General features: G+C 38.4%; 1 protein-coding gene across 1 annotated transcript in view; it reads right to left on the reverse strand.

Moving 5' to 3' along the window:
* Window positions 1–27,969, reverse strand: part of nrg3a (neuregulin 3a) — a 363,361-nt gene that overhangs the window by 158,911 nt on the left and 176,481 nt on the right. The window contains exon 2 of the mRNA XM_004553543.5: window positions 6,158–6,287. Within this exon, the coding sequence (XP_004553600.2) occupies window positions 6,158–6,287 (130 nt within the window). The remainder of the gene's footprint in view (window positions 1–6,157; window positions 6,288–27,969) is intronic.

Raw genomic sequence — 27,969 nt, forward strand, 5'->3', positions numbered from 1 at the left:
TTTCCATATACATTTTAATCAGCTTGTTTACTGGCAGCTTAAATGTGTGTTATGGCTGCTATATTTTCAATTTCATGCATGCTTCTTGTTAATTGGCTTGTAAGTGTGTGTATGTGTGCATGAGGAGGGAAAGTAAAGTCATCTATTCCCCTGTGCAGCCGCTCCTCGCACCTGTGCAGCCCAAGTCAATCTAGTGGGGCTGATCCATGGCTGAATGCTTTGGAAAAGCCTAAGGTCACCCAGGAAAAGACAAGACTGGAGTCCACAGAGATAGGAGGGAAGATGAGGAGGATTGTCAGTAAGAGAAGGAGGATTACACTCCAGAAAGCAGTGGAGCCTTACCCCTCCCATCTCGTTCTTCACGTCGTGCAGGAAACACAGGAATCCTTGGCGAATGGGCGCTACAAAATATTCTATTCGTTCTTTTCATACTGTTTTATCTAAACTTTAGACGCGGCCTCCATTGCATGTTTGTACCTGCACAACATATCAGCTCAAGGGTCATTTAATTAAGTGTGAAATAAATAAATAAATGAATAAATGATGAAATAATGAAATGCTCAAGTTTACAACTGTGGAGAGGTTCTCGTGTGGCCTTTCACTCTCAATGATGAAGCAAAAACACAGATATCAAACAAATAAAATCTGAAACATCAGTACCCTTTATATCAGTACTCTTTGTCTTGAATAATGTTTTAAAGCTACACGGCTGTTTAGTTTTTCAATTCAGTGCTCTTGAGCAATGTGCTCCACATTCATTCAATCCAAAAAAGACCCCTGAGCAAAAAAGTGCAAATTAAAAGCCAGCAAGCCCCCTTCCATCATGTTTAGTGTTTTTAAAAAAGGTTTACAATGGGTCCCAAAGTAAGATTTTACATTGCTCAAAAACACCCTCACTGAATGAGAGGTCGACTGTATGACCCGCAACACACACTGAACCAACATCGTAGCTGGCGGTACGCAAGCAGCGCCAGGGTTCGTGCGTGATATATCTGGTTCCAACCTCCAGAGAGTATCTGTGTCACTGTCCTGTCTCATTGGCTCGGGCTCTGGAAGGATCTCTTCTAAACCCACACCATCTCTACTTGCCAGGTGAGATTTCCTTCCTGACGCTTTGGAATAGCTTCTCAACAGAGGGCAGTGAGGCGGGCTTAGCTAACTAGGCACAAGGACACAGTTTTTGCCTGGTCACTCTGGCAGAAGGAAATAAATACTAAACTGTCCAGAAACCAAATTCATTGCATGCAACTCTGAAGACAGAATAAATAAACTGTTCCAAGAAAGAAGCGGTGAAGTGAAATTTCCTGGATCGCTGGCTCAGTAGGAATCAGCGTATAGCAGAATCGTTACTCGGGGCCAACAGTTCTCTCTAAAATCAGAGGATAAGAATAAAGAGATAAATGACTGTAAAAGTGTTTAGGAAAAATGGTCAGAAAGATATTTAAACAGACATTGTTTGAAGCAGTAATTACACCAAAGCTATTATTAGACCTTTGGTCCTCTTCAGAAAAAAAAAATCACGCTCAGCTCAAAAAGTAATTAATCAAATTCAGTATCACATACTTTTAAAACTCAATGCATTGGCCTCTTGCCATGTTCTTAAAATATTATCTTAGCACAGTGACTAATTTCCTGGTTAGCTGAGCACTAATGAATGCCTGACTATGTTGCCCAAAGCATGGAGCACTGGCATGTATGCACGGTGGGTCTCTGTGTGAGAGGACGAGCAGTCCTTATGACTCACATCTCCTTCTGACTCTGCAGCCATCCCATAAGGATGGCAAACGCGAGCGTTGCACACAGTGCCAGCGCTAAACAATGCTCCCGGGGACAATCTACACCTGTTTTACAGCTGGCTGGGAATGCCACTTGATACTCGTCGGAGGAAATCATTGCAAAAAGGATCAGGTTTCGTCTTACTAACAAAAAATGATTAATTCGGTGGCAAATAATGCCACAAACCGGCTCAATTTATCCCCATTTACTGTCTGAATTGATCACACTTTTATAAGTGGATTTGTCTCAATTTGTTGTAAACACAAACTGAATCAGATTATGCATTGATCTCACGCCTGCGGTGAAATTCATCATTCTTTTGTTGATGATGATAAATTAATGTCTCAAAGCGAGTAAGCTGAAACAAAATGTATCCTCTTTTATATGGTTTGTAATATTTAAAGGCCTCACTCAGGAAGTAGATCAACTTCTGAAGTATTCCTATGAAGCATTATCTTAGTCTAACCAGTTCCTAAATATTAAAGATGATCCTTTCTAAACTCCAGATGTTATCTTTTACTGCTTTGTCATACCAGCTGTTATTCAGATCCAGAGTGAATGTCGTATTGCTCGATGGCCCATACAATTCCTTTAGAAAGCTCGCTGCCACGCGATTAAGCTCTCTGCTGTTCTCTACCTCACAAGCATTAACATTAGCAGGCAGCCTGATCAAGGCAGTCCCGGCATACATTACAACCCTCCTCTCTTTAACAGCTGAGCTTGTCCACAGATTATTGGGTTGTCATGGCAACAGAAGCGAGCCGGGGAGGACAACAGTCCTCCCCCATCTCCAACTCCTCATCCACCTACACCTTGGTCTTTCTCACCCATTTTCTCTTTTCTGTGCTTTTCTTGTCATAGTTCAAGCTACAACACTGTTCTTGTAATAAAAGAGGAAAAAAAACAGATTGTTCTGGGCTTGGTGGAGTTTTTACTAAACCTCACAGTGCATAATCAACTGAAAACTACAGAAGTGGCTAACCAATTTAGGGCAACCTCTAATATCTGAACCATATTTTATATGGCAAATAACCTATTCCAGAAAAAAATTAACCCCCCTTCCCAAAAAACAGCATAATTTATCTGTAAAGTCCAAATCCTCCTGTCTGATTCTCCGTAGCTCTGTTGACCCCATAAGCATGATAACAGTCCATTTGTTGGCCGAAATCTGTGAGTCTAAACTGTAACTGCCTGCAGATGTTCAACTTGAGACCGGCTACTGATTACTGGCCAGCAGCATGCAAGCAGACTTGTAAACAGAAAATAACAAATTTCCCATGTGAGATGACTTCTCACAGTATTGTGGTTTGTTGTTTTTGTGTAAGAGACCGAGTGCATGTGTGGTGTTCAAATGCACAATGACCACTGCATCTCATATTCATTTTGATCTTATTTTTCCAGCTTAGCGAGTCTTCCATTGCTTGAGTAGAATCCCTCCTCATTTGTGGATGCTCACATGCACACTTTCACATGCGTATGGATGTATAGTCGTAGCTCAGGGCTGGAAAACACACTCTTTGAAAAGGAGGTCGGATGGAAGTCCGGAGGTTAGATTTTGGAAGAAGTTGTTCTGGGACTTAATTAGTAAAAGGCCCCACATTTAAAGGGGCTAAATGCCCACGAGCTCTACTCTCAAATCTGGGACAAATAAGGTGCACGTAGATATTAATATAATGCTCACAGACACATAGCAGGAAGACAAAGATGCAAGAATCTTTTGATAAAGTACGTCAAATAAAGAAGCAGTCCCTACAGATGCTGCTACAATATCAAATACACTACATTCACTGGATTTTTTTCTTAGCTTACCCCTTCACAGTGGGTGGCAGTTGCCAGCATAGATTCACAGCATTTATAGTCATTGGTGCGCACGTTCAGTATCTCACAAACCTTCCTTAACCAGTAGATCATTCAATATGCGACTACCTGCAGAGCTTTTGGGGCAGGAGGAGGTGAAACCAGGAAGAAGCATACTTAGCCGTTGTTGAGAAATTAGTAGTATTTGTTTAACACTAAACAGCAGAGTGGATTAGAGGAGAGTGTGCTGCCTTTTTAGGTCTTGACCTCTAAGACTCCAATCATTTGTTCACGTTAACCACTGTGAATAAAAGCTTCTATCTTTAAAGAAAGAAAGAGAATCATCTTGCGAACCTCTCGATGAGGTGATCTGAGTGTTTGGCAGGGAGATTCTTTCTCTAACTTGTTGCATATTTTATTATATTTGGTGTAGGGCTGGGCCATATCATACCATTCACAGTAATACTGGTATAATGTTAGGCAATGATAAGAAAATTAAATATCGCGATAGAATATGGTTAAAACATGCATTCGCAGTACCTTTGTTTTCATACGCACATGGTGGAAAAGCATGGCAGCGACGGAGAATGAGAAGGGTGAAAGCAGATAGTTGAATGAAACGGATGAACCAGAATTGGTTTGTAAAAATGTGCAACTTCAGTGGTGTGGAACTGGTTTGGCTTTCGTCTATCAGATACACACCAAAGCACAATGTTTGACAGAGCATGCTAGCGGGCGGTCGTTATTACCGTGTTTTTCGGAAAATACAGCACACTTAAAATCAATCCTTTGATTTTCTGAAAAATCGACAGAGCCCCTTATAATCTGGTGCACCTCATGTATGAATTCTGGTTGTGCTTACTGACCCCGAACCGATGTTATGTGGTACACGGCACTCAAAGATCTGTCAAAAAATGTTTTAGTACGAAGCTATGAAGCCATACCACTTGATTGATTGTTGGAGCATTACGGCTACCCTAGTCAGTAATATGGACTTTGCTTTAACATAATATTACCGTATTGTGTGTGTATAACCTCTTTTTAAGTTATGTGGATATTATACATGGTTATGCTGAGGATATGTCGGCCAATTTCCACTGGAAATATCTTTTAGTTAAACTGTCAGCAAGGAATTTGCATTTGCACTGTTAAGTTTTTTATATAGCTTTAATGCATATAAAAAAACTGCTGCTTGTTCAAGTGAAAATACATTAACCCTTTAAGACCTACCATAGAGCCAAGTCCGCCAGAGCTTATATTATATTTTTACATTTTTTAGTGCCATTTTTGGGAGCATTTGAAGTTGCTATACATCAATACAATCATTATAGCCCAAATTTTAATAATATGTCTGCATTAAGTGCATAGTAATTACATAAATTGCAAAAAAGTGCAATAAACTACAAAAAATTGAAAATCGTTTTGGTTTTTTTTAACATATATTTCTAGTTAGAGAAATTTAAGAAGCTTATCCCTCAAAACTGTAAATACAAAAAAGTTGCACAAAATAGTTTCCCACCACAGGAAATTTATTTTGAGTGTCTTCATAGTTTTTTTTTTTAAATACACCAATTTTTATATACTGCAGGAAAAACGAAAATAAATATTATAATGCAAATTTGCAAAAAAACAGCATATGCATCAAAATAAACTATTTCCAGCAGTGCAATTTGAGTTCTAAGCATCCCAGGAACGATACAGAAAGTCATAAAGTCAAACATAACTTTTAAAAACACCAGTATAGTCTTATAAGGCCCTGAAGGTAAAAAAAAAAAAAAAAAAACTACATTTCCGCGAAAATGATTTCACTTCCAGTTCCAGGCAGGTAATGGCGGACATGCGGTAGTTTGCGCTGATGTCTATTCTGAGGTAGGAAGTGTTACGAACAGCTGCTCGGATCAGCAAAGCGTGTTTCTGGAATATTATGTTTTTGTTGCTGCAAGTGGTTAATATGCAATTTCTTTCAAAGCTATATGTGGAAGGAAACCGTGACCGAGGACAAGCTGATGGCATAAGATGTAAGTACAACTCCTCCGGTTTCATATGCAAAAAAAATTATTGCGCTAGCTTATGTGGTTGCAGTTCTACCAGGATTTAAAAATAGTTACGCAAACCGACCGGCTTTAAAGGTTTAATGGGGGGGGTTGCACTAATAAAGTTGTGGAGTTGTAAAGTATCTTGTCTCGTGTCAATTATATCGTCAGTTATATCGTTATCGCAAATTTTCAAATGTGTATCGTGATAAATATTTTTGGCCATATTGCTCTGCCCTAATTTGGTGTATAGCTGCGTCACACATATTTACACCAGATATGCACCACTGAACAAAACCTAACCCATCTATCCTTTAGAAAAGAGACAGGAAAAACTGCCTATTTTGTATGCATGTCCTTTAACTGATTATCACTTTTAATATATGTAGCATGATGATATACCAAGTATCTAATCCAAAGTATACAGCTAAATGTCAGAACAACAAACCACATACCGAGCAGACACAACATAAATCTCTGGAGAATGGATGCAGGAAAGAGAACATAAGAAAAGGAAAGAAGCAGAGGTATTTCAATAAATTATCACTTACTTGCAGTGTTTGTGAGGCCCGCTGAGTGTCTCGATGACAAAGCATTCGCCACCATTTAGGCAGTAGGCCAAGTCCTTCTCATGACAGGGCTTGAAATGCTCCGAGTGTAGCGGAGGGACAGTTGGAGATGCTGCAGAACAAACAAAGAAAATCTTGTCAGTCACAAGCACGGTGTCCTTCCTTCACCCTGTAGGGAGTTTTTCAAAAGCTCAGTTTTTACCCAACTAAAACAAGAATAAGCTAAGTTTACTAAAATACCTGTGTACACGTAGAGAGGACCTCATTTTCACTCGCCGTGTCTTCAAATAAATCATGGTTTTATCTTGAACTACAGTAGAAAAATACCAGAATTGTTTGGCGCCAGCCAAGGATGCATAAGAACAGTTTGTCTGTGCCTACAGACAAACCTGACGCACATTGTGGATAAAACCAACATGCGATTGTTTGTTTAGACCCTGCGATGTCACAAGCAAAAGATGGATGGAGGACAGGTAATAATCTGTCTCTTTATGATTAATACTCTATAGTTGCAGTAATGCTGTTGGAGAACATCAGTTCTTCCAGTGATTTATCACAACTTGCGTGAGTGATTGTGCGTAGTACACAAATCTAAGGGAATCTGCTCGATGTATATTAATAAATGACCTCCTAATTGAAATTCACTAGCTGGACCGACGTCCTCATCTTAGGTTTGACAGCGTTTTAGTAGGTAAAAGTGAATGCTTTGACATGAATTGAGCTGCGGTTTGGGGAAGGCCTCGAAGGGAACTGGCGATGGCTCCCGGGCCTGGCAGATCCCCATGCACTACATAGAAATGAAGAAGTTAAAGAATTGGGAACAAGGGAGGGAGGGGCACGTAAACGAGAATGAACAGCTTGCAGAACAGGGGGAACCTATATAGATGACAACCAGAAGGAGCGTGTTTGGAGGCGTGGTCCTGCTCCTGAAATTCCGATACATAATCTCCAGTTAATAACAAACAGTTTCTCAAGAGAAAGAAAAATGCACTATCAATGAAATAATGGTGTTATGGGCATTTTATTGCTGGTTGAGGATAAGATCAGCATTGATTAGAAAGCCTGTGATGGAGCCGATCAAGCTTTCAGATGCAGGGAGAAATCTGATCTGCAGATTTATTAATACCAGACTGGGCTCCTGACTCTTTCCTTTGTGCTTACAAATGAAAAATGAGTCTGCTAAGGGCTCTCATTAGCAGAATCCCAGCTATGTTTTTCTTAAAGTAGCTAGATGAACTGTGATGAACCAGAACACTATGCTTCAGTGATTAAAATCAGTTTTACTTAGAGGATGCTGTTACTTCCACAAGAGTACTGATCACTGTATTAGGTTGTTCTTTAATGATGTGTGGAAGATACATCCAAGTGAACTGAAGATTTTTCAATCAAGAAATGAGGAGAGGGGAGGACTGTGGAGGTGAGTTAGAGGTGAGTTATTTTTGTATGGGCTCAGATCCCTTAATCAGCAGTATGAGGCACCACAGGATTGAGTGGTGGGTTGGCTTATGAGACGCTAGGTGCTGATCAGACCCCAGGGATATTCTGCAACCACTGATAATTAGCAGATGAGAGACTGGTTTAAAGTTAGTAGTTGAACCGGGAACTAAGGAAAGGGGTAAACTGAGGTTTCCAGTAGCTTGGACAACATGGCGATATGCGCTCAACGCCGGATCCGAGGCTGACATGAAAAGCACGTACAGAGTAATGAATTATTTACAAATAAATAAATATTTCTGAATATCTGTTTCAGTTTAAATACCGACCTGTTATTACCTGGGTTGACAGGATTTGAAGTTTGCTATTTGAAGTTTGGATACACTACAATTTAGTTTAGAGTTGTCTAAACTAAATTGTAGTGTATCCAATTTAACAACTACCCAGCTTTGGGTAAAATATGAAAAAAATTACCATGACTGGTTTCAGATGGTTTTCAAATTTTAGCTTTAAAAATCCACACATAATGATGATAGCGATTAGTATTAAGAGAAAAGAACAAAAAGGGGGAAAAGGTTTCAGCTTGAGCTTGAAAACAATTGGTGCTACGGAAAAAAGTTAGAGTTCTCTAATCATCCAGGGAGGTCTTCTTAACCCTGACAGTGAAGCTGTCACTTCCTCTAAAACAACAAAACAATGCAAACAGTGGTTGTACCCAGTGGCATGACCAAAGCCTTAACCAATACCAGTTAGTGTCGAAGTTTCTGGCTCTGTGGCTAAGATCTAAAAAAGTCACCAGTGTCATTTGAATAATCTGGGAAATATAATAAACACATATTGTTCAATCATGGCAACTAACATTAAGTTTCAACAGCAGGTTTAGGGAGAGAGAACATATGCAGGAAAGAAAGCAGCATTATTTTGCTGTTCGCATCCTGTGGATTCACAAGGTAACGGTGAGAATGAATTCATTCTGAAAACAGCATTTCAACTAGACAAGGACAAATAGAGAGATTAAGAGAAGCCATGATTGTAAGAGAATTCACAATAACTATCTCCTTGGGTATGTCCAGACATAGATGCCTCGCCTTCCAGTGGAGCACATCCTGCCCACAGAGACATTAAAACAAAGGCCTGAACCACAAAACGGTGCTGAATCTTTCTTTGCACTCAGTCTGCAACACTAGATCTTTTTTGAAACAAAGGATTTTCTTCCACACACGATTTCATGCTTGGACTGGGTTATGCTGTTTTGTTAGTCTTTGCGATAAGTGACAGAAGCGCCATTTGTCATCGTCTCCCTTTGTTTTTTTTGTTGACAGAGTTGTCACAATGCACTGTAGGTTGTTTAGCTTAACACTCGTCACCTGTCAGCTCAGACACTGTATGCACTCAAAGAATTGTATCATTCTAAAGAATGCCAGAGTAGACTGAAAACAGTAATTTCAGTCTGCTGGAAATATCAATGCAAGTTTAAAAACATAGCCCGCAGACATCAGGCGTCAATCACTACAGAAGAAAACAGTCCAATTTACTCCACTATGATGTGAAGAGAAGGTTGGAGAGGCCCCGAAAGGATCAATAAACCATTGGGTGCTGGATAACACAACCCTCCAATTCAACTCGTCTTTTCCTTCCTTTGTCTCCTTCTCTCCTTCTCTCCTTCTCACTGATTACAAGCAAGAAATGAGGAAGGAATAAGAAAGCTGCTGATTTTCACCTCTGCATCAAAGCGCTGCTTGATTGTGGAGTAGAGGAAGCTGTAGCCATTTATGTAATAGTTACAGAATTAATGATGGAAAAAAGAGCAATCAGGGTCCTTTCTGAACTTCTAACTATGACACAGATGTCTTCAGTAGACACTTCAAGATGAGAAGAGATTAGCTAGAAGGATATCAAACCACCAGTAAGGGCAGGTGATGCAGTATTCATGATTTCATTTTTGTTCTACGACTTTGGAAATCCAGATCAACGGGAGGGGGGGGGGGCTGGAGACATATACTGAAGGAATTTCAGAAGTTCAGCTTGTCTACTTCAAATAATACTAATAATTCTAATATTGCTACTTTAACACTATAAATTTCATCACCATGTATGTTTTATGCAAAGTAAGACATTGCTGCTACAGAGATTTGTAGCCATATTCGCAAAACAAAATGCTCCCAGTGATGAAACTCTAAGAAAAGTCTAAGAATTATGAATCCTTCAAAAAATTCCCCCTACTCTTAAGGCTAGACTTTGTTAACAGTAATACCAGCTCAGAACAGGAAGTAGAATTCTTAAGAGGGTAAAGAGTTTAAGCAGAAGAGAGAAACTGTTAAGACCTCCTGCTGTTGCATTTTAATCCCCAGTCTATCCCTTTGGAGTAATATTTAAGTGTGGTTGAGCTGGAGAGTAGCATCTTTGTAAGGATGTACATAATCAAAAAATGATCCTATATAAAAGTGGAGGGGCAATAGAGTAAAAAGTCAGACTTTGGAATTTTGTGCCCAGGTGTTGTTATTTTTCCTGTACGGATCTTGTACTTTCATTCACATCTTTTTACTCAGAATAACTTTATGTTAGGAGGCAAGCTTATTCTATTAGCTTCACTTATATCGTCTTCACCTAAGTCTCTAAGGCGATCCTGCACATTAAACATTATGCTAAATCACGATGCTCAACCATCAGCAGTGAGTAAAATCTCTCTCCCAAGCCATTTTCCCTTTTTTGTTTATTTGTTGTGTATTCCATATAAGTTTGACACAGGTAGGATAATTTCTCATACTTGAACCACCATTCCCTCTGTCTTTTAACAGCAAGTGCTGATGTAGGCTAAAAATAGGCCCTTGGGTATGTGGTCAGCAGCCACTTATTAAGTAGTTCAAATATTTCCCTTCAAAATGAGAAACGATGAGAGGGCACTTTCAGGACATAAGCACCACTATTAGCCCTAAAATCCCTTCAATATGGATGTGTTGGCCTCCAATCCAAATTAAATTCCTTCCTTTTTATATTCATAAGGTAATGGTCAAACAAAGTTATGTTTGCAGACCTCATTTACAGCTCTTTTTCCTCACTACTGTTATAGAAAACATGCCATGCCATATTGGATAGTTCATTTTTTGTGTGACATGCAAAGACATGTAAAACAGAGCTACATACCAAACCATAAATGAAAGAAAGAAACTCAGACGTTCTCCTCATTGTTACAATAAATTTGAATAAATTCATATATAATATTGCTTAGTGCAGGCGGTTCAGTTGGTTAAATTGTCAACAATTCTGCAGTCTAGACAGAACAGAGCATCTCCAAAGTGTTGCAAATGAAAACACAAATTCTCTCTTTGCTGCTGTTGCAAAACTTTTCTGAATGCATTATCTGAAAAAGAGAAATGCCAGCTATACAAAAATCTGCTTAAGCTATATTCAAGTCATAATTTATCAGGCACTTACAGTTATCAACAAAGCACTGATTAGGGAATAATCTGTGTTATCTTTGTAATGTGATGTGGTGAGCATGCATTGCTAGTGAAGGCAGTAGTTATATAACCATATATAACTGTCTGAATGCACCCGGGGCAATCTTCCTCGACCTATATTATGGTTAGCATTAGTTAGCTGATATGTAACATTCTTTGGCAATATTTAATCACTCTTGACACTGTCTACCCTCATGTGTTTTCCACCATATGCATCTGTACCAATACCTAGATGTGGCTGTTGTGGGTGAAGCACAGAGGTCCCATGAGGAGGCCTGTAATAGTGTACTTCCTGGCTGACAATTCTCCCAAGTGGCAGACCAACAGCTTGCCAGCAAGGCATTCATGCTAACTGATAGCAAAGGTCTCGGGCAAGCTGCTTCTACCCTGCCTGATTATTGATTTGTGCTGGGAGTGGAAATAGTCAGAAACAGGGACTACACAAAAAAGACTAACAAAAATGGATACATGGGGTTTTCTATTGTAGAACGGAGGGTTACTGAATGTAACAGGTAGTAGTAACACAGTTCTTTTACACTGTTAAAGGTATCGTTAGGCAACTTCATCAGTCAGCAGTCAGAGACAAGAGTACTGCTGCTGTCCTGTTTCTACTGGACACTCTAGAGGACTTTGTTGTTTGAGTTGGAGGACGTTGCTCTAGAGAACTGACTCATGACATTACTGGGCTTGACAAGTGTCAGTATGCCTTTATAAGTCTGGTGTGTGCTAATGATATTTTATACTATATTTTCTTTTTTGTTTTAAACGAATTTCCACAAAATGAACATAGGTATATAAGCAGTTGTCAAGAAGAAAAAGTAAACATAAATTTTACTTTTGAAACTGGTTCCATAACTTGGAGTCACTGCTTGTGATAATTGAATCAGTGAAGCTGATATTTAGATTATGTTCACACTCCCTGTTTAAAACAGATGAGAGTATTTATTCATTCCATGCCTAGGCGGTGTCTTTAATTGATAACACACAGCGTACACCATCTGATGGCTCATACACTGCGCATTTATGAAAAAACCATCTGAAAGGTGTTAAAGACAAATAAAAAAGAACCATGCATGAAGACACAGATGGTTCTGTTCCTCCAACAGATGTTGATTTATGGAGTCATTTACATCGCTCTCGACAGATCATACAAAACTGTCTATGTCTTAAACTTTAGACATAGTTTTCACTGCAGTCAAAAATATATACCATGATATGCTATACCTCTACTGAGGCTCAAAGCACCGTGGGGGAGTGAGGAGTGAAATTTCCATTTAGAAACCTAATGTTGATTGAAGTGCTGCTGTAACCACTATCTCTGCTTTCAAATGATAGAAAGAAAATGCAGACTCTTGTTCCTTTTTTAAAATCCTGTATACCTGTGTATGATTATGACTAATTGACCATTTGTGTTCCCAGTTGTCTTCCTCTTCAACATGATTCGATTCACCATCACGCTACCGTCATTCATGTCAAGTTCCTCCGCAAAGTGTTATGAAATTGCTCTGGTAAGTAAAACTGGTCATTCAGCCGCTGCCTGTTTTAGTAAAATCTAAAAATCTAGTAAAAATACAAGCTTTTGTCATAGCTGGCAGAAACTTCTGGGTTATTTCAATCAATTTGAAGTCTTCCTAATCAAAAAAGCACTTTTCAAACACACTGCAGGCATGCTCAGCAAACAATCCTTCAAACAGTAGTCAAAAGAACAAATATTTCTTCTTTGCTCCCACCTCTTTTTTTCATTCCATTCAGCTGTTCTTGTCCTGCTTACTGCCTATCTGACCATCTGTAGCCCATCAGTTCATCACTTCAACAACAAAGACACTAGAAATGTGTCCTCTCTTTTTTGGGAAAATTACATAAAATCTTAATTTCTTTATTCATCTTCAACAGACAATGAAAAACAACTGAACTATATGTTTGTATTTAAAACAAAGAGAAGAGTCACTCCTGTGAGGTCAACACACTGCAAGTACTGCAATTATTGCTGGATACGCTAAATCACTTATCCAGCTCATGTGTTGGACAGCTTGGTTTTTTATGTTTTGATCATAAAAATGTTTACAATGTTTAAAATATGTGCACATCTGGGATAGACTGATGCTTAAAATGTACAAAATACACAATAACGCAGTTTAATGAAGGACTTTTTTGTGGTCTTGGCAGTTCTTCAATAATCACGGGTTTAGTATACCAAGCTAATTGGGCTAAATCGAAAATACCCACAACGACCGACCAGTGCATGCTGGGCCTGGCTAAATTCTAAAACACCAACAGCCGACCTCCCAGCTGTGTTTTTAACAATTACCTTGTGCAAGGAACCTCTATGCAAAACCTTCCAGTTTTATTTATTAACTCAACAACCTCTCATGACTTCAAACAACTCATTCTGCTCAGTGGCTGAGAACTTTGAACACAATGAGAGAAACAAGCCAAATGGACTGGTTATAATCTGCATTCAGAGCAAAGGCAAAGAGAAGCTGATCCAAGAGGACTACATGGAGCGAAGTGCTCACAGTGCAACATCTAAATAACCTGTTTTAGCTCTCTTTCCAGAGGAGACACAAATCACCAGTGTGTTCTGTAGCAATGTAACACTTTGCACACACAATGCTGTGTGTAAAAACTGTGCCAACTCTCTGTTTGACTCCATGTTTGTGGCAGAAACTGCTGTCAAGTCTGTATTGTTGACATCTATGTGTTGTCTGACTTAGCGGACTGCTGCATGAATTCCATGAGCACACTCTGTGTTTGTTGTCGTTGTTCGTTTGGCTTTTTCTTCTTCTGCGATTAATTGTAACCAGTTTTAAAATGGTAACATTTTAAACGCACTGTTTCTAAATTAGCAGCGCATGTGTGTTTCTGTCAGGAAATATGAGCTCAACAGCTTTAATGGAGTGAATGATGCATGAGTTAACATTGTACTTGATTAATGCATTATCCAGCCACTGTAATGCTAACTGCATGACACACACAGGTTTAGAAGGAGGCAGAAAGAAGCAAATATTTTTTTAGCATTATGACAAAGTAATCCAAAGCTTTACCAAGGAGATCCTTTACATATTGTGATAAATGATTTAACCTATGTTAGCATACATAAATGAACTGATATTAGACACAAGTGGTGCAAACAAGCTTCTTTTGAAGGGTGGGTAGGGACTCCATTTGTAATAGGGTGAGGAGTTCAGTCCTTCAGTAGGAACTTGAAGTAGAGCTGCTACTACTCCACATCAAAAGGAGCCAGTTGGGTGGTTTAGGTATTTGACTGGGATGCCTCCTGGGCGCCTCCTAGGTGAGGTGTTTTGAGCATGTAAAGGAGACCCCAGGCAGAAACAGGACACGCTGGAGAGGCTGTGTGTCATGGCTGCTTTGGAAACTTCACGGTCTCTGTCTGGATAAGCTAGCAACAAGGGTGATCTGTGCTCCTCTGCTTAGACTGCCTCCCTGTGACCCAGACTTGTGCTGGTTGAGCAGCAGAAAATGTTTAACAGCTAATCAGCTAACAGAGTATCAAGTCCTAATAGCTGGCTAGTTCTTGTTTCTTTTTAACATTCAAGATGTTTTTATACAGTTTGACAGCAACAGGCTAAAAAGATGCATTAGCTAACCTGACAGTTGTAGTTTGTCTACAAAAATGACAATGCTTAGCCTCAGCAGGCTTCCAATACTTTGGCAGAAGCTCTGCTCATTATCAAGCTTGCCATGACATTGACGTTCAACACATTTCTCAAATTCAGTTTCTTGACACTGTTCTCATAGCTTGAGTATAGCTGTGGTGGTGGTAAGATATCATTATTGCACAGCATGATCCAATAAAGATAACAGCACACCTCACTTCTCTCCCACTCATTCTCGCTCTTATGGAGCAGCTGTCCAAAAAAATATCCACCAAGTCATCTTCACTGATAGCAAAGCTCTTTGAGATAAGAGCACCAGTCTGTGATGTGATGTGTCTCTTTAAAATTGCTTTGAATGGCTCCATTGCTGATGCTTTGGATTGGATTTAATAGCTTTTGTGTGGCAGGTAAACAAATTGGATGAAAATCTCAAGTTAAGATGAAAGTCAAGTTAAGCTTCTCCATGCATACATCTGTGTGAGTGTGTGTGCATGTGTGTAACTCATCAATCAGTAACAGTAGCATATGTAACAGTGCTTCTTGTTAGTGCAACTTTGATTAATATATAGTGTATAGTACATATGCTACTGTCTATGATGACACTGAATTTCCATTCATGATCCCTCATATGAAGTAAATGCACAGCAGCTGTCTCCTTCAGTCCAGCGCTTGTGTGTATCTGCATGTGAATGTTAATTAGTGTATGCACGTGTGTGTGCGTGCATTTCAATTTGTCTGTCTATGTGGAGTCTTGAGTGTTGCACAGAGGCAGCAGAGCAAAGCCACACTGCTCACTGCATTGCAGATACTTGGCCCTGTGTGGCATGGCACAGATAGATGTGTGTGAGCAGGCCTCCGTGCTCTGACTTTACAGCCAAACAAAAACAAAATGGCAGTGTGTCAAGATAGCTCTGCGGTCAACAACAGGCTAATCATGGAAATCTGATACTACCTGTTTCCTCCCGCTCTCCCTCAGTCTTTCCTCGCACGGGCTCGTACAGTCACATAAACACACACTCCAGTAGCTCATTTTAAGTGCACCTGCTCTGTGCAGATAGGCCCGCTATACCTCTGCTAATCTGTCCGTGTGTCAGTCAGCCCTGCCTGGCCAATAAAGTCCCCCCAATGCTTCATGTTCTCTGTTCAGATCGCATTCACAGGACACCTCCAGGCTTTGCCAAATAAATAGTGCTAAGTATCAGGCCTCATCCCGTCCCCTGGCCATCTGGCTCAATAACAGAGAAATTCATTACTCTCCAGGTGATAGCTTCAGCACACTCTCTCTGGATTGACTTTGTATCCCTGCAGGCTTCATTCTGACACTGGAGATTATAATCACAACCTGGCTGCTAATGTGAATGTGAATGCTGAAGCCACTGCTGTTGCTCATACCAACAGTTCATGTCTGTCTGACATTATCATCCCTACAAATTCTGCTTGCACTGCAACAAAAAGGTACCTCTCTCCCTCTGTGTCTATATGTGTGTGTGTGTGTGTGTGTGTGTGTGTGTGTATATATATATATATACACACACACACACACACACATATACATACACACACAGTGCAGTGCTGATGAAAGTATCACCCGGTAGGGTTAGAGTGAATGGATTATATTACATCGGGAACCCTCCTAATCCCTTATCCAATCGGTTCAGCTTTAGCTTTCCACCATAAATAAATAAATGTATAAATTATACACCTGAAATTAAAACCCATGTTTACTATGTACAGGATATGATTAACTGTTCCCTTTTTGCAAACAGAGGTGAGGTCAAAGAGGAATTTGTTATAATCATCATAATATATATATATATATATATATATATATATATATATATATATATATATATTAGGGGTGCAACGATACACAAAATTCACGGTTCGGTTCGGTTCGATACTTTGGTGTCACGGTTCGATATTTTTTCGATACAAAAAAATGTTCATGCCTTTTTAATTTGTCATTTATTAAAATTATAAATATATATTTTAACTCAAAAGTACAGTTTTTAAATTTAATGTTGCTGAAACGAAAAAATAAATCTGATCGAGAAATCACTCATCTTTGGAAAAGAGAGTTTATTACAGAGAAATGGCTCTTTCCAAAATAAAAGCTATACTATACGCTTCTTCTGGGCTATATTCTCAGCAGCATATTAAACATATCAGGTCCCCATAAGGAGGATCACGTGCTAACAGCTGTAGCTCGTAGTATTAATAATACTGTTATCTCTGTAAAAATAACTTGGTGGGGATTTGGGGGTGATTTTTTTTCCTGGCTTCAAATAGGATACACTTTATGGGTGTTGTAGGTCTTATCCAGCTTTACCAAAATACTTAATGTTCACACACACTTAGATTGCTTTATTCGTGTACAGTGCATCCCCCCTCTCACAAACTCAGATTTGCATAGGAGGAAGCCCCCATCCATAAAAGCATGGAAATGCTCATCAGTGATTTATGGTGCAGGTTCTGCAGGCATAGGTTACTTCTCTCTATCTGCTCTGTCCAGTTCTAAGTGACCCTTGAGCGCCGTCACAGAGTTTGCCAACTTGCTCATTTATATGTAGCAAGTTAGCAATTCAGGCTAGTGTTCCATATGGTTTCCCATGAAAACTATGAATATTATAGTTGTTGCTTTATATGTGAACAAATAAATTACAGAAATGTTTATGCATATGCATTCATGGATAGAAACATGTTTAAATCTGAAAGAATCTTATATAAATGCTTGTCTTGGGTATGGAAAAATAAAAGACCAAACATTCCCACACTATATGTACGACCCTTGCTTAAGACATAAACCTAAACAGGTGATTTAATCCCATTATCAACAGCTGCAGTGTATGCTGGCAGAACTATTTTTTATCATCTCAATCACATTTTAGAATTTGCTCTTTGTCATGTCACTTGGGAGTATACAGTGGTGTGCAAGTACCCATAATAAGACTATTTATATGCTGGCAAAGCCCACAGCTCTGCTGAATAAAGCATCCCAATAATGTTTACATTTATTTAGTAAAATCTTCACATAGATGCTGGCACTTCATACACCATTTGACAATAGCACCAGGTGGTGAAAAACATCATTTAAAACAAGCGTAATTCATGGCATATGTCAGGTAACATTAATATTTGAAACCCCATTAATACAAAATGTGTTCTGTCAGTTCCACCTCACAGGAATTTAAATTTCTCTTCATGTGCATATAATTAATGTGCATTTCATAAGGTTCTTTCTCACCTTACATATAGAATCATTTGAAGGTATTTTTCGATTTATTTGTTAATTAGATGTGATCAGCTGATGCAACCATCACCGTGTAAACTGACTTTGGTTTCATGGAAGCAGCATAGTATTCAGCAAGTATTCTGAAAATTTTCTGTCCTAATTCTACATTTCTCCACTAATCATACTGGAACAATCCTAAAAGAGTATTTAGACGTATAATATTCAACTCGTTAGAGAACTTAAAGAGTGATTCAGTAGGGCCTTTTATCAAGTTATATTTTAGAACAACAGTGTTGGAACTTCTTATTCATATTCATGGAGCATTCAAATTAACTTGACAATATGAATAGTTTACTGTTCCTTAGAGACTCTTAGTAAGGTTTTACAGAAAATCCAATTACTGATCTTCTGATGATGCCTGAGCATACACAAATGAGCTATGGGAGAACATAATTTCAGCAATATGCACATAAAGAAGGAGAGAGTACATGCAGAGAGCTAAATAACTGTAACTTAATATTTTTCACTGTACTGGCAAACATGATCCCTACGAGGTCTCTTTGAGTGAAAAACTTAATTTGTAGTTTTTGCAGTAGAGCTACATTGGAGCCAACAAATACAAACTTTATGCAGGTTGAGGCTGACAGTATGCCTTGTACTGAATAAGAGCAGCCTTACCCTGCGAATGCTTTCAGTTTAACTTCATCAATTTCAACAACAAATTTTATATTAATAAAATAATAGGTTGAACTTTGGTTACAACTGCATATTAAAGTGGTAATATTAGGATAACAAGGCAGAAACAAGAACGTAATAATGTGGTCATTTCTAAGTTATTACCACTCAGTTACTAAAGTAATAACAGTTAATAACCAAGTAACAAGAGTGGTAACAAGAGTGGTAACAGTTGAGTAATATTACACTAATGTTTATGTAACTGGATAATAAGGGTCCAAAAAACTAGAGGTAAAAATATGAAAATAAAAACATTCCCATGAAGCAAAACCAAGTAGTAATATTAGCATACCATGGTAACAATAAGCAAATCTGCTAGAAATATGAAGGCCATGTCTTTGAATTTTCACATTTTTATGGAGTTTAAATTGTAATAATATTATAATAACGAGATAATACTGGCTATTTTAGCATATTTGGTTAGTATTACTATGTTATAATGTGAAAAGGTTACCTTAGGTTCCCAACATTCCCAACTAGTTTAATGCTCTGGATTAATAAATGGAAACTTGCTAGTTTCTGTTTAATAAGCAGGAACTAGAGCTGCAAAATGCAAAACTAGTATATAAATTTCAGTGTAATATTACTTTACTGTAACCACTGTTGTTACCATAATATTACTGGATATTAACATTATTAAGTGTAATTACATTCTTAGTTCTGCTTTGTTACCCTACTATTACAACTTTATTAGCAAACTGTAATAGAAAGTGCTACCAAACGATACTTATATTTTCCTAACTTCTACAACTTGTATGTTCAATTTTTTCCTTTAGTCTAGCGTGTCCTCTAAGTGATAATAGCAGTCATTTGTCCTCCCATCTGATACAATCCATGTAAGCATGCCTATAATGACATAAGGATGATTGTACTTCAAGATGTGATAAAAATCACAGGGAGTACCCAACGTTTGACTTGGAAAAAGGAGTTTGTCTGTTCCGGCGGTATTTTTACACATCGCTTTCTTTTTGCATCAAAAGATCATGTATTGGATTAAAACCCAAAAATGGAATTTGCAGTGTTAAAAATGTCCATTAGAATGTTACATTTTCTAAGAAAGAACTGAGCTGAGTTTTTCTTTATCTGAAAAGCAATGCCAGTGCATGCAGCTATTCTCACAGCTTCTACATGTCACTTGCTTTAAAATGTAACTTTAGATCCTAAAAAGGTCTATTAATGGAAGCCTTGTCTCAGAAGGGTTTAGATATAGATATGATTTTTATTGAATTTTTCCATCTATATGAGGTTTTTCTCACAGTCATCATGGATAACTTGTCAACACACAGAATAAAGTGTTACCAGTGACATGCCATCAAACATTAATTAACAGGGACTAACAATGATAACTTGACATGAAACGATATCGCAGAGAGTGCAAAAATGCAACATTTAAAGAGAAAAAGACTGTTAAACAGGACACGATTCATGTCTTCTACGTGTACACACACACAAACTGACACACACACAGATGGTATGATCAGTTTGTTAGCCCCCACCACTACCCTTACATGGAATGCAGAGTGAGTTTCCTTAATTAAGTTGAGAAGAAGCTATTACTTTTGGGACAGACTCAATTGTCCTCGCTCTGTGGCACCAGTGGCTGTGGGCTTCTAATCACATCATACAAAAAGAGAGAGGGAGATAGAGAGAGAAAGCGTGACTGCTTGTCTGCCAACAATTAACCCTTCATCTAAGACTTCCTACTGTTAATATGGTCTTTGAGGAGAGCGACTTTCAGTTTAATTCAGTTGGAAAAGAGTCTTTAAAATATTCACAAGATCACATGCTGCACTAGAGAGGTAGATTATTTAAGGATCATTTCCTTTATGGCCTTAAAGCTGTATATTTTTTGCCTATTATTATTATATTATTAACTTTTGTGCAGAAAGAAAGTCATGCAACAAGTAAAAACATAAGTGTTCCTTTGAGGTTTGTATTTCTGACCATAAAATTAATGTTACTGTAATCGCTTTCTGGCTCAGTTTTCTTCTCCACCATCTCATGGAAAACTTGTATTTAATGTTTCAATTCCTGCAACAGAGTGGTTTACCTTTTTTTCTGGCAGATGTTGATGCCAGCTGCCTGTTGTTGCTGCTTCCGGTCCGGGGACCTCATGTAACCCTCAGCATAGCTCATCCAACCTTTAATCTAATCAGTCAGAATAAGTGCAAACACCTGTGTAGGTTGGTAAGCTGGCACAACATAATGATTAATCAAGTCTCGTTAGGCTCTTTGGGATAGTGCTGACCTGACGGGAAATATTAGCTTTGCTATCACTGACTGAACTTTAGCCAGAAGTGTTAACAAACTTGACATTTTCAGTCCACAGACAAGAGACCAAAATAAAATTTTGCACCATGTGATGGAGTGTTGATGTAAGGAATGAAGAGAATTCAACAGTGAGGGCAATGCTGCGGCATGATAATGAACTGAAATCACAGAAACTCAGGAAGGTATCAAAAGCAAACAAGTTGCTACAGCTATGATGGTGTTTTCCAACTAAATATGCAATAAAATGCTGTTCTTAGAAATGTGCAATTAAAAACATAATCTACCAGAAATTACATTTTGAAAACAAATCAAGCACTTGAGCACAGAGCGTTTCAGAAAAACCCAATGTGGCAATTATAACAACTGTATGGAAACAGAGAATAACAAATTGCCCATGTCTTTGAAAAGGTTTTCATTTGTTGCTTAGCAACTAACTGAACACATGACCGACATTTCCCCAGTACATTTGGTGAATGCCACCAAATCTTTGAACACTGATGCTCCCCATAGGACATGGGGACTCCATTGTGTGTTGCTTACTGCAGACTGGGGTCACTGGGAGGCTGTATAGGTTTATTAAGTATTAGTCTTAAAGCAGAGTGTTGCAGTCCCCTGATGGCTTTCTGTTCTTCTGCAATTGCAATAATGTATTTGCTGTAGTGACAAAAACCACACTACCAGCTTTAACCCCACTGGAAGAAGAAATGCACCATTCTGTGTTTCTTTTCCTTCTTTTTCCCTTGTTTGTTTATGCCACATCTGCATGAATATTAACTTGATTTGGACTCAATCAACAGTAAATAAACACTATTTATAACATCTGTTAACCATGACTGCAGTTTGCTCCCGGGTTGGCCACAGCACAATGCAAGGCAAGTGGAAAAACCAACATGACAGTGAGTTAATCTGTTTTCCATGGAGTCCAAATTCTACAAAACACACCACAAGTCTCAAACATGGAAGCATAACATATGTAGCCTGAGGTCATGACAAAAGATAGCTAAACACACTGAACTAAATATCTATTATTTTCTCAAAGGCACGTCACCTGCTGAAATCTCAATCATATGTCAGAGAAGAGCAACAGAAAGTTAATCTCACACTTTAGGTTTTTATTTTATTTCTTCTTTTGTGCAACTCTGTCCTGTCTCTCTCTCTTTTGTTCTGTGTTTAATCTCTATCTTGCTGGTTCATGTATTTTTTCCATGAATGTCCCTCTCTGAGGACAGAATTGTGAATCAAAACAATAGGTGAGCATTTACTAGCAGCTTTAGTGTATTAAGCTATACACTAAATTACATGACAAGCATAGTAACAACGTGGTACAGAAGTCCAAGCTGCTGCATGAGCATGTAAAACAAGCAGGGACATTTGGTTTCATACTTTGACATGTGATGGTTCCATAACAGAAGGACCAGTCCAAATGTCTGACTTCTATAATAGAAATGAAATGCAGTGGGTGAGTGCTTTCTTTGAAGTGTAATGGATTAAGGAATGTTGAGAAAGTAATACAGCAGACAGACAGAAACCAAATCCACCTTGAATTTAAATAGATATCATCCTTTATAACTTCAAAGATGTTTTTTTTCCTTTACCCAAAAAGAAGTGAATTAACCAGAAACAGTTGCCACAACTTTTTTTTTTTTGACAAATCATCTATCAGTTTGTCAAATATACATTATATCCCACAGAGTCCATAGGAGACACATTAAGGCATCTGGACAAATGATGCTTGCACCAGATGTGATACAAAAGTCATCAGCTGGGCTTCACATCAGTTACTGCATGTTTTGAGTGGTCCAGATGTCTCAGCACACTTGGCATCTGGCCCAGGTAAAGGAGGAATCAAATTCACCCTGAGATAATGGCATCAGTTAGGACCAACTGTGGCCCACAGAAAGCTGTAGATGTGGAACTTTACAAATCAGATATATGACATATATTTATTACTTCAAGTAATTTTGTGTACCAAGATAAAGTCAGGCATATAGAACACAGTACAGTGACATCTATGTCATATATAGATAAATAAAGTATTTTTTGGGTAAACGTTTAAATATTATCAGTGTTACGAGGAAAATAAACAGACTTTGCACAGTATTAGCAGTAGCTTTAAATGCACAGCAGCAGCTAATCAGTTCAAAAATATGTTTACTAAACACAAAACAATTCATAATGCTTTATAGTTTACCTAAGGAAATACCTTATACATTTATAGTTTTACTGAATAAAAAATTTCAGGCTATTATATTTATTAATGGGTTGGTTTTTTTTTTACTGTATTATGCTGAAAAGTGAAAGGAAGAGTATGGAAATGCATATATGCAAAGGAAGAACATATTGATTGGTATAAACAAGCAAAAAATTAAAAAAAATAAAACAAGAAAAACCTGTGTGGCCCAGACAGAAAATGACACGCTCTATAATCTTGGGCAGTTCAGTGTAGATCAGCTCAGCCAAAACCCATTTTAGTTTCTGGATGTATTTTCCATTTTCTAAATGCACTACTAGCTTTCAGAGTGCAGGACAGATGCATTATCTTAATATGGGCTATAAAATTCAATGAAGCAATGACTTGGTACAGCAATCGCTCACTGTGGTCGGACAACAGACAGATGTCATTTTAAGTACCCTGTACAGGAAGTAGGTCATACTGTGGTGGGATATTGCTTTGTTTTATACAGCTTTTTCAAATTGTTGTTAATGAGGTATGCCAGTTTGGGGAATTGCTGAGCCGTGTCATCATCCAAACTGTTACTCAGTGGTTAAGCATGAAAAAGCTCAAGATGTGAGTGGCTGCATAATAAAGGTATTATTGTATTAAATTGTATTAAAATCTGCTAATTAATCTTGATCTTTTGAATGTTTCACAACAGAAATCAGACTAAAACAAACAGATAAACACCTGGAAACGTGCAAAATTTTGTGGTCAAGAACACAATACAGTGACCAATGATGATATGTTGTATAAGCTGACAAGTCAAGACTCTGTCCTCTTTTCTACCCAAGTTTTACTTTGATGATAGGCTCTTGATTTCTTAGTGTTTGTCACACCGACCCATTCTCATTCGGGGAGCATCAAGAACTGCCATTTTGTCAAAGCTGCTGGCATCTCTGAGACACCGAAGGGCACAAGGTGTCCTTGACAGTGAAACACAGCAACAGACAGTTTCCACTTTAAAATAACGATGAAGTCAATGTCAGGAGTCTGTTTTGGTGAATCAGAGTACATTTGGATCATCATTGTGGTTTTTTTTAAGCTTTCTTTTCGGCTTTTTTGCTGTTTAGTTTTGAGTTGACTTGAGTTTTACTTGGAATAAAAGTACTTGGTTATGGTTTGAGCATTTTGATATGGATTACAATACCTTGTTTCTTTACATTAATGCTGCACAAATTTAAAAAAAAAAAAAAAAAAACGTTAAAAATTCCTCCAAAAAAGCTGCGCCAAAAGGTGCCCAGAGGGTTGTGACAGCTCTTCTACCTTGGCCGAGCCTGCTGAATTCTTTCACCTATTGTTTTTCTGTATTGCCTTGCAGGTTCCTGGTAAGTAGAGTTAATCAGTGCAACTGGGAGCACCTAGCCAGTCTGCCTGGAGCATTTAAAAGTTGGTAGCATCAGCTTTAACTCCTCCATTCAACCCAGTACGATGCCATCTGTTTGGCTTGCTTCAGTCTTGTTATTTTAGGTTTTCCAACACTGAGGATTGTGTCAGTTTTTCTCATTTCACCTGCCTATTTGTAAACAATTAATTCCCTTCTCCTTTCTGTGTAATTTCCAAGTCTCCAAATACAGTGAATGCAGTCCCCACAGAATCCTGAGCTCCCTCTTTTATGACCACAACTATTGTGAAACACAAAACAACCAAATAATCACTCCAAGTACACACAAATATCCAAACTTCCTGTTTTGCACATCCTTTGCTTCTTCTTCTCTCTCTGCTTTTTTACTGACTCTATACACACACTAAGAAACACACACCTTGTCTTTGATCCTAGCCAGCAAAGGGAGGCACCAGGTGGAGGAGATCCATCACAGTGACAGAGGCGGCGTGCTGAAGCGGTAGCAGAACAGTCATGTGTGGCTGTGTCTTTGCCTTTTGAAACAACCTTGTCAGTCATTCATACAGGAGACACACAAGCCCTGTGAGGCACTGTGTGATTTTATTCACATGCATTTTTTAAATCTTTTGTTAAAACACATCAGTGCTTCAGAAAATGGACCAAAGGAAATTTATTCCTTTGGCAGCCTTGTATAACAGAAAGCATACATGCTTTGCTGTTATAAACCCTACTATCCGTCAAGAGGTGCCTTATTTTGCATTAAATGATACACTAGTAAGTAGTTTTTCTCTACCCTTAAGCTGTGACCATAAACAGGGCTCATGCTGACAAATCTGATATGTGACACATAATTTCACCTTTATTGTCACGCTCTCATTCTATGCAAACATTTCTCCCATCTTAACAGGAACCTTTAAAGCTCCTTATGATCACCAAACTGATTATGTTAAGCAGCTTTTTTTTCTTCAACCAGGGTAGAATCTGAACATTGAGCTTTTTTCACATTTCAAGACCAACATTCGTCCATAAACGTTGCTAAGAAAAGTAGCCACTTACCAGAAATTATACATCAGTAGGTACTTTTTGATTTGTTGCACAGCAGTCAATCCCGACTTGGTATTGAATCCCAAGCTCCACAGCTGGGGACATTTTTTAACTGTTTGTGGTTTATTGTATCAGTAATGTGATCATAGATCTTTTTATTTATTATTTTATTATTTTTTATTCATCTGAATAAGAATAACCCCTAGAAGAGTTTACTGCAAGATTTAAATATAATAGCAAACCAACAGTAATATTAGCAAGCAACATTTCTACTATAAGCATTAATAGTTGTATAATTATCATTTAAAGTAAAAGTATAACTGTAAATCCAGAGACATCATCTCTTCAGTGTGTCCTGGTTCTGCATGGAGTTCCAGAAGTATCCTGGTCCAATTCCAAAACCACCTCAGCTGTGTCATTTCAAAACTGAGAAGTACCAGCTGTACTCTGAGGCCCTCCTGAATGAGCTCCTCGCCCCATCTCTAAGGCTGTGCACAGACACCCTTCACAGGTGATCTTATTCTTTCAGTCATGACACAGAGCTCCGGACCATAGGGAAGGTTAGGAAGTCTGATCAGCTGTCAGACCAAGTCCTCTGTCACTGCCTCTCTCCTCTCACTTGTGAATGAATACCATGATACTTAAAGGCAGTTAGCAACTAATTCCAAACCCAGAACAATGAATATGAAATGCGTTTTTAATAAGGTTACTCCACCCTTTTCAAACTGACTGCCATGGCCTCAGCCTTGGAGGGCCTAATTCTCGCCCCAGCCACTTTACACTCAGCTGCAAATCACCACATTGCAAGGTGAAGGTCATGACTCAATGAAGCCAAGTGAACCACAGCATCTGTCAAAAACAGAGACAAGATCCTGAGGCAGTTGAACCCAACAACTCAACCAAGAAATTCTATCCATAGACAATATCAACATAATGAGTGACAAACAGCAGCTCTGGCTGAGGTCAACACCCACCCAAACAACTGGGATTTGTTGCTGGCAACATAATCGAACTCCCATTATACTAGTACGAGGACTGACAAAATATATAAACAACGAAATAAAAACTACAGACAGTCATAGCACATAATTACCCTTACGCTTTCATAAGGGGATGCTAGCGTTTGATCGGATCAGAGAGTTGTTACCTTCCTGTTTTTAGCCAAGCTTTGGAATGTCACATCAGCTTTTGATGGTCTTCACTCCTAGGATGGTCATTGCTGTTTGGATTGAGGTTTGTAATGTTGCAGCATCAGGTTTCCTTTTTATGTGTGGTATAAATAAGACATTTATCTGTAGCTCTGACATCAAAGCCAGTCTTTTAATAATTACTCATATAGATGATAACGAAGTTTTTCTTCTTTCAAATGAAAAGGCCCCTATTTCCCTTGATACTGTGATAGACTTAATTTAGGACTAATGACAATCAATAACTGACTAAATAGCATAATTTATTAAAACTTCACAGTAGAATTGACTATTTTTAATTACGATCCCACGGAAAACCAAGAAAATCTGTATTTTAAAAAGTAATTAAACAGAAAAGGAAATTGATTGATTGGCAAACTAATAAAAAAGTGGAACTATCTAAAAAAATGAAGCACCTATTAGATATGGAAATATCTATATATATCTCTAGGTTCTGCACAAACCCAGTCAGTGAGATGAAAAAGTAAAAAAGTAAAAAAAGTACCAGAATTTAAAGTTTACAATAGGGAAAGTATGTATTATCATTATTACATGTCCATGCTTCACTGCCACCCCCCCCACCCCACCCCCGCACCCAAATTGCTAGGTGCCCACAAGATATTAACCAAGTCATTGTTGGTAATTCATAGTTATCTACTGAGCATTCATTCACATGCACTCTTTATACCAGCATAAGGGGAAAGGTGATATGGAGTAGACCAGGGGGGCTATCCTACAGTGGACCAGCAGGCCGTTACACACTTTAATCTGGGGTGACAATGCATTACGTTCTCAGCAAGCAGAGCTTCCTGGGTTTTAAATTATAACACCTGTAAATAATTCACCTGCCCTGGTTCTGAAAAGGTTAATGAGGTAATTCAACATGCACATGGACAGCATTAAAGCACATCAACATTGTTCAGACTGAGGGACCTCCTTATCCCGACCTAAGGCAATGGATGTCCGGCAGATTCGTCATTCCTACAGATGGAAAGAAGGATTGACTTATCTTCCTCGTGACGGGAACATAGAAGATGAATTTGATTCATGTTACATTAGCTCCAGCTACAGAGCATTTACAACCATCCACTGGTTATTTCCTGCTATTGGCTGGTTGCACCTGTTCCTCTTCTTTCGTTCCATGTCAGTGGAGGTGACATCAACTTTCCCTTTTTTAAAGACACACACATTATCATTATAAATTCCATCAAAAGTAGCCTTAAAAACCATGTGGAGCTCCTGAGATAATACGT

This window comes from Maylandia zebra, linkage group LG13 (assembly GCF_041146795.1).
Source record: "Maylandia zebra isolate NMK-2024a linkage group LG13, Mzebra_GT3a, whole genome shotgun sequence".
Lineage (NCBI taxonomy): Eukaryota > Metazoa > Chordata > Actinopteri > Cichliformes > Cichlidae > Maylandia > Maylandia zebra.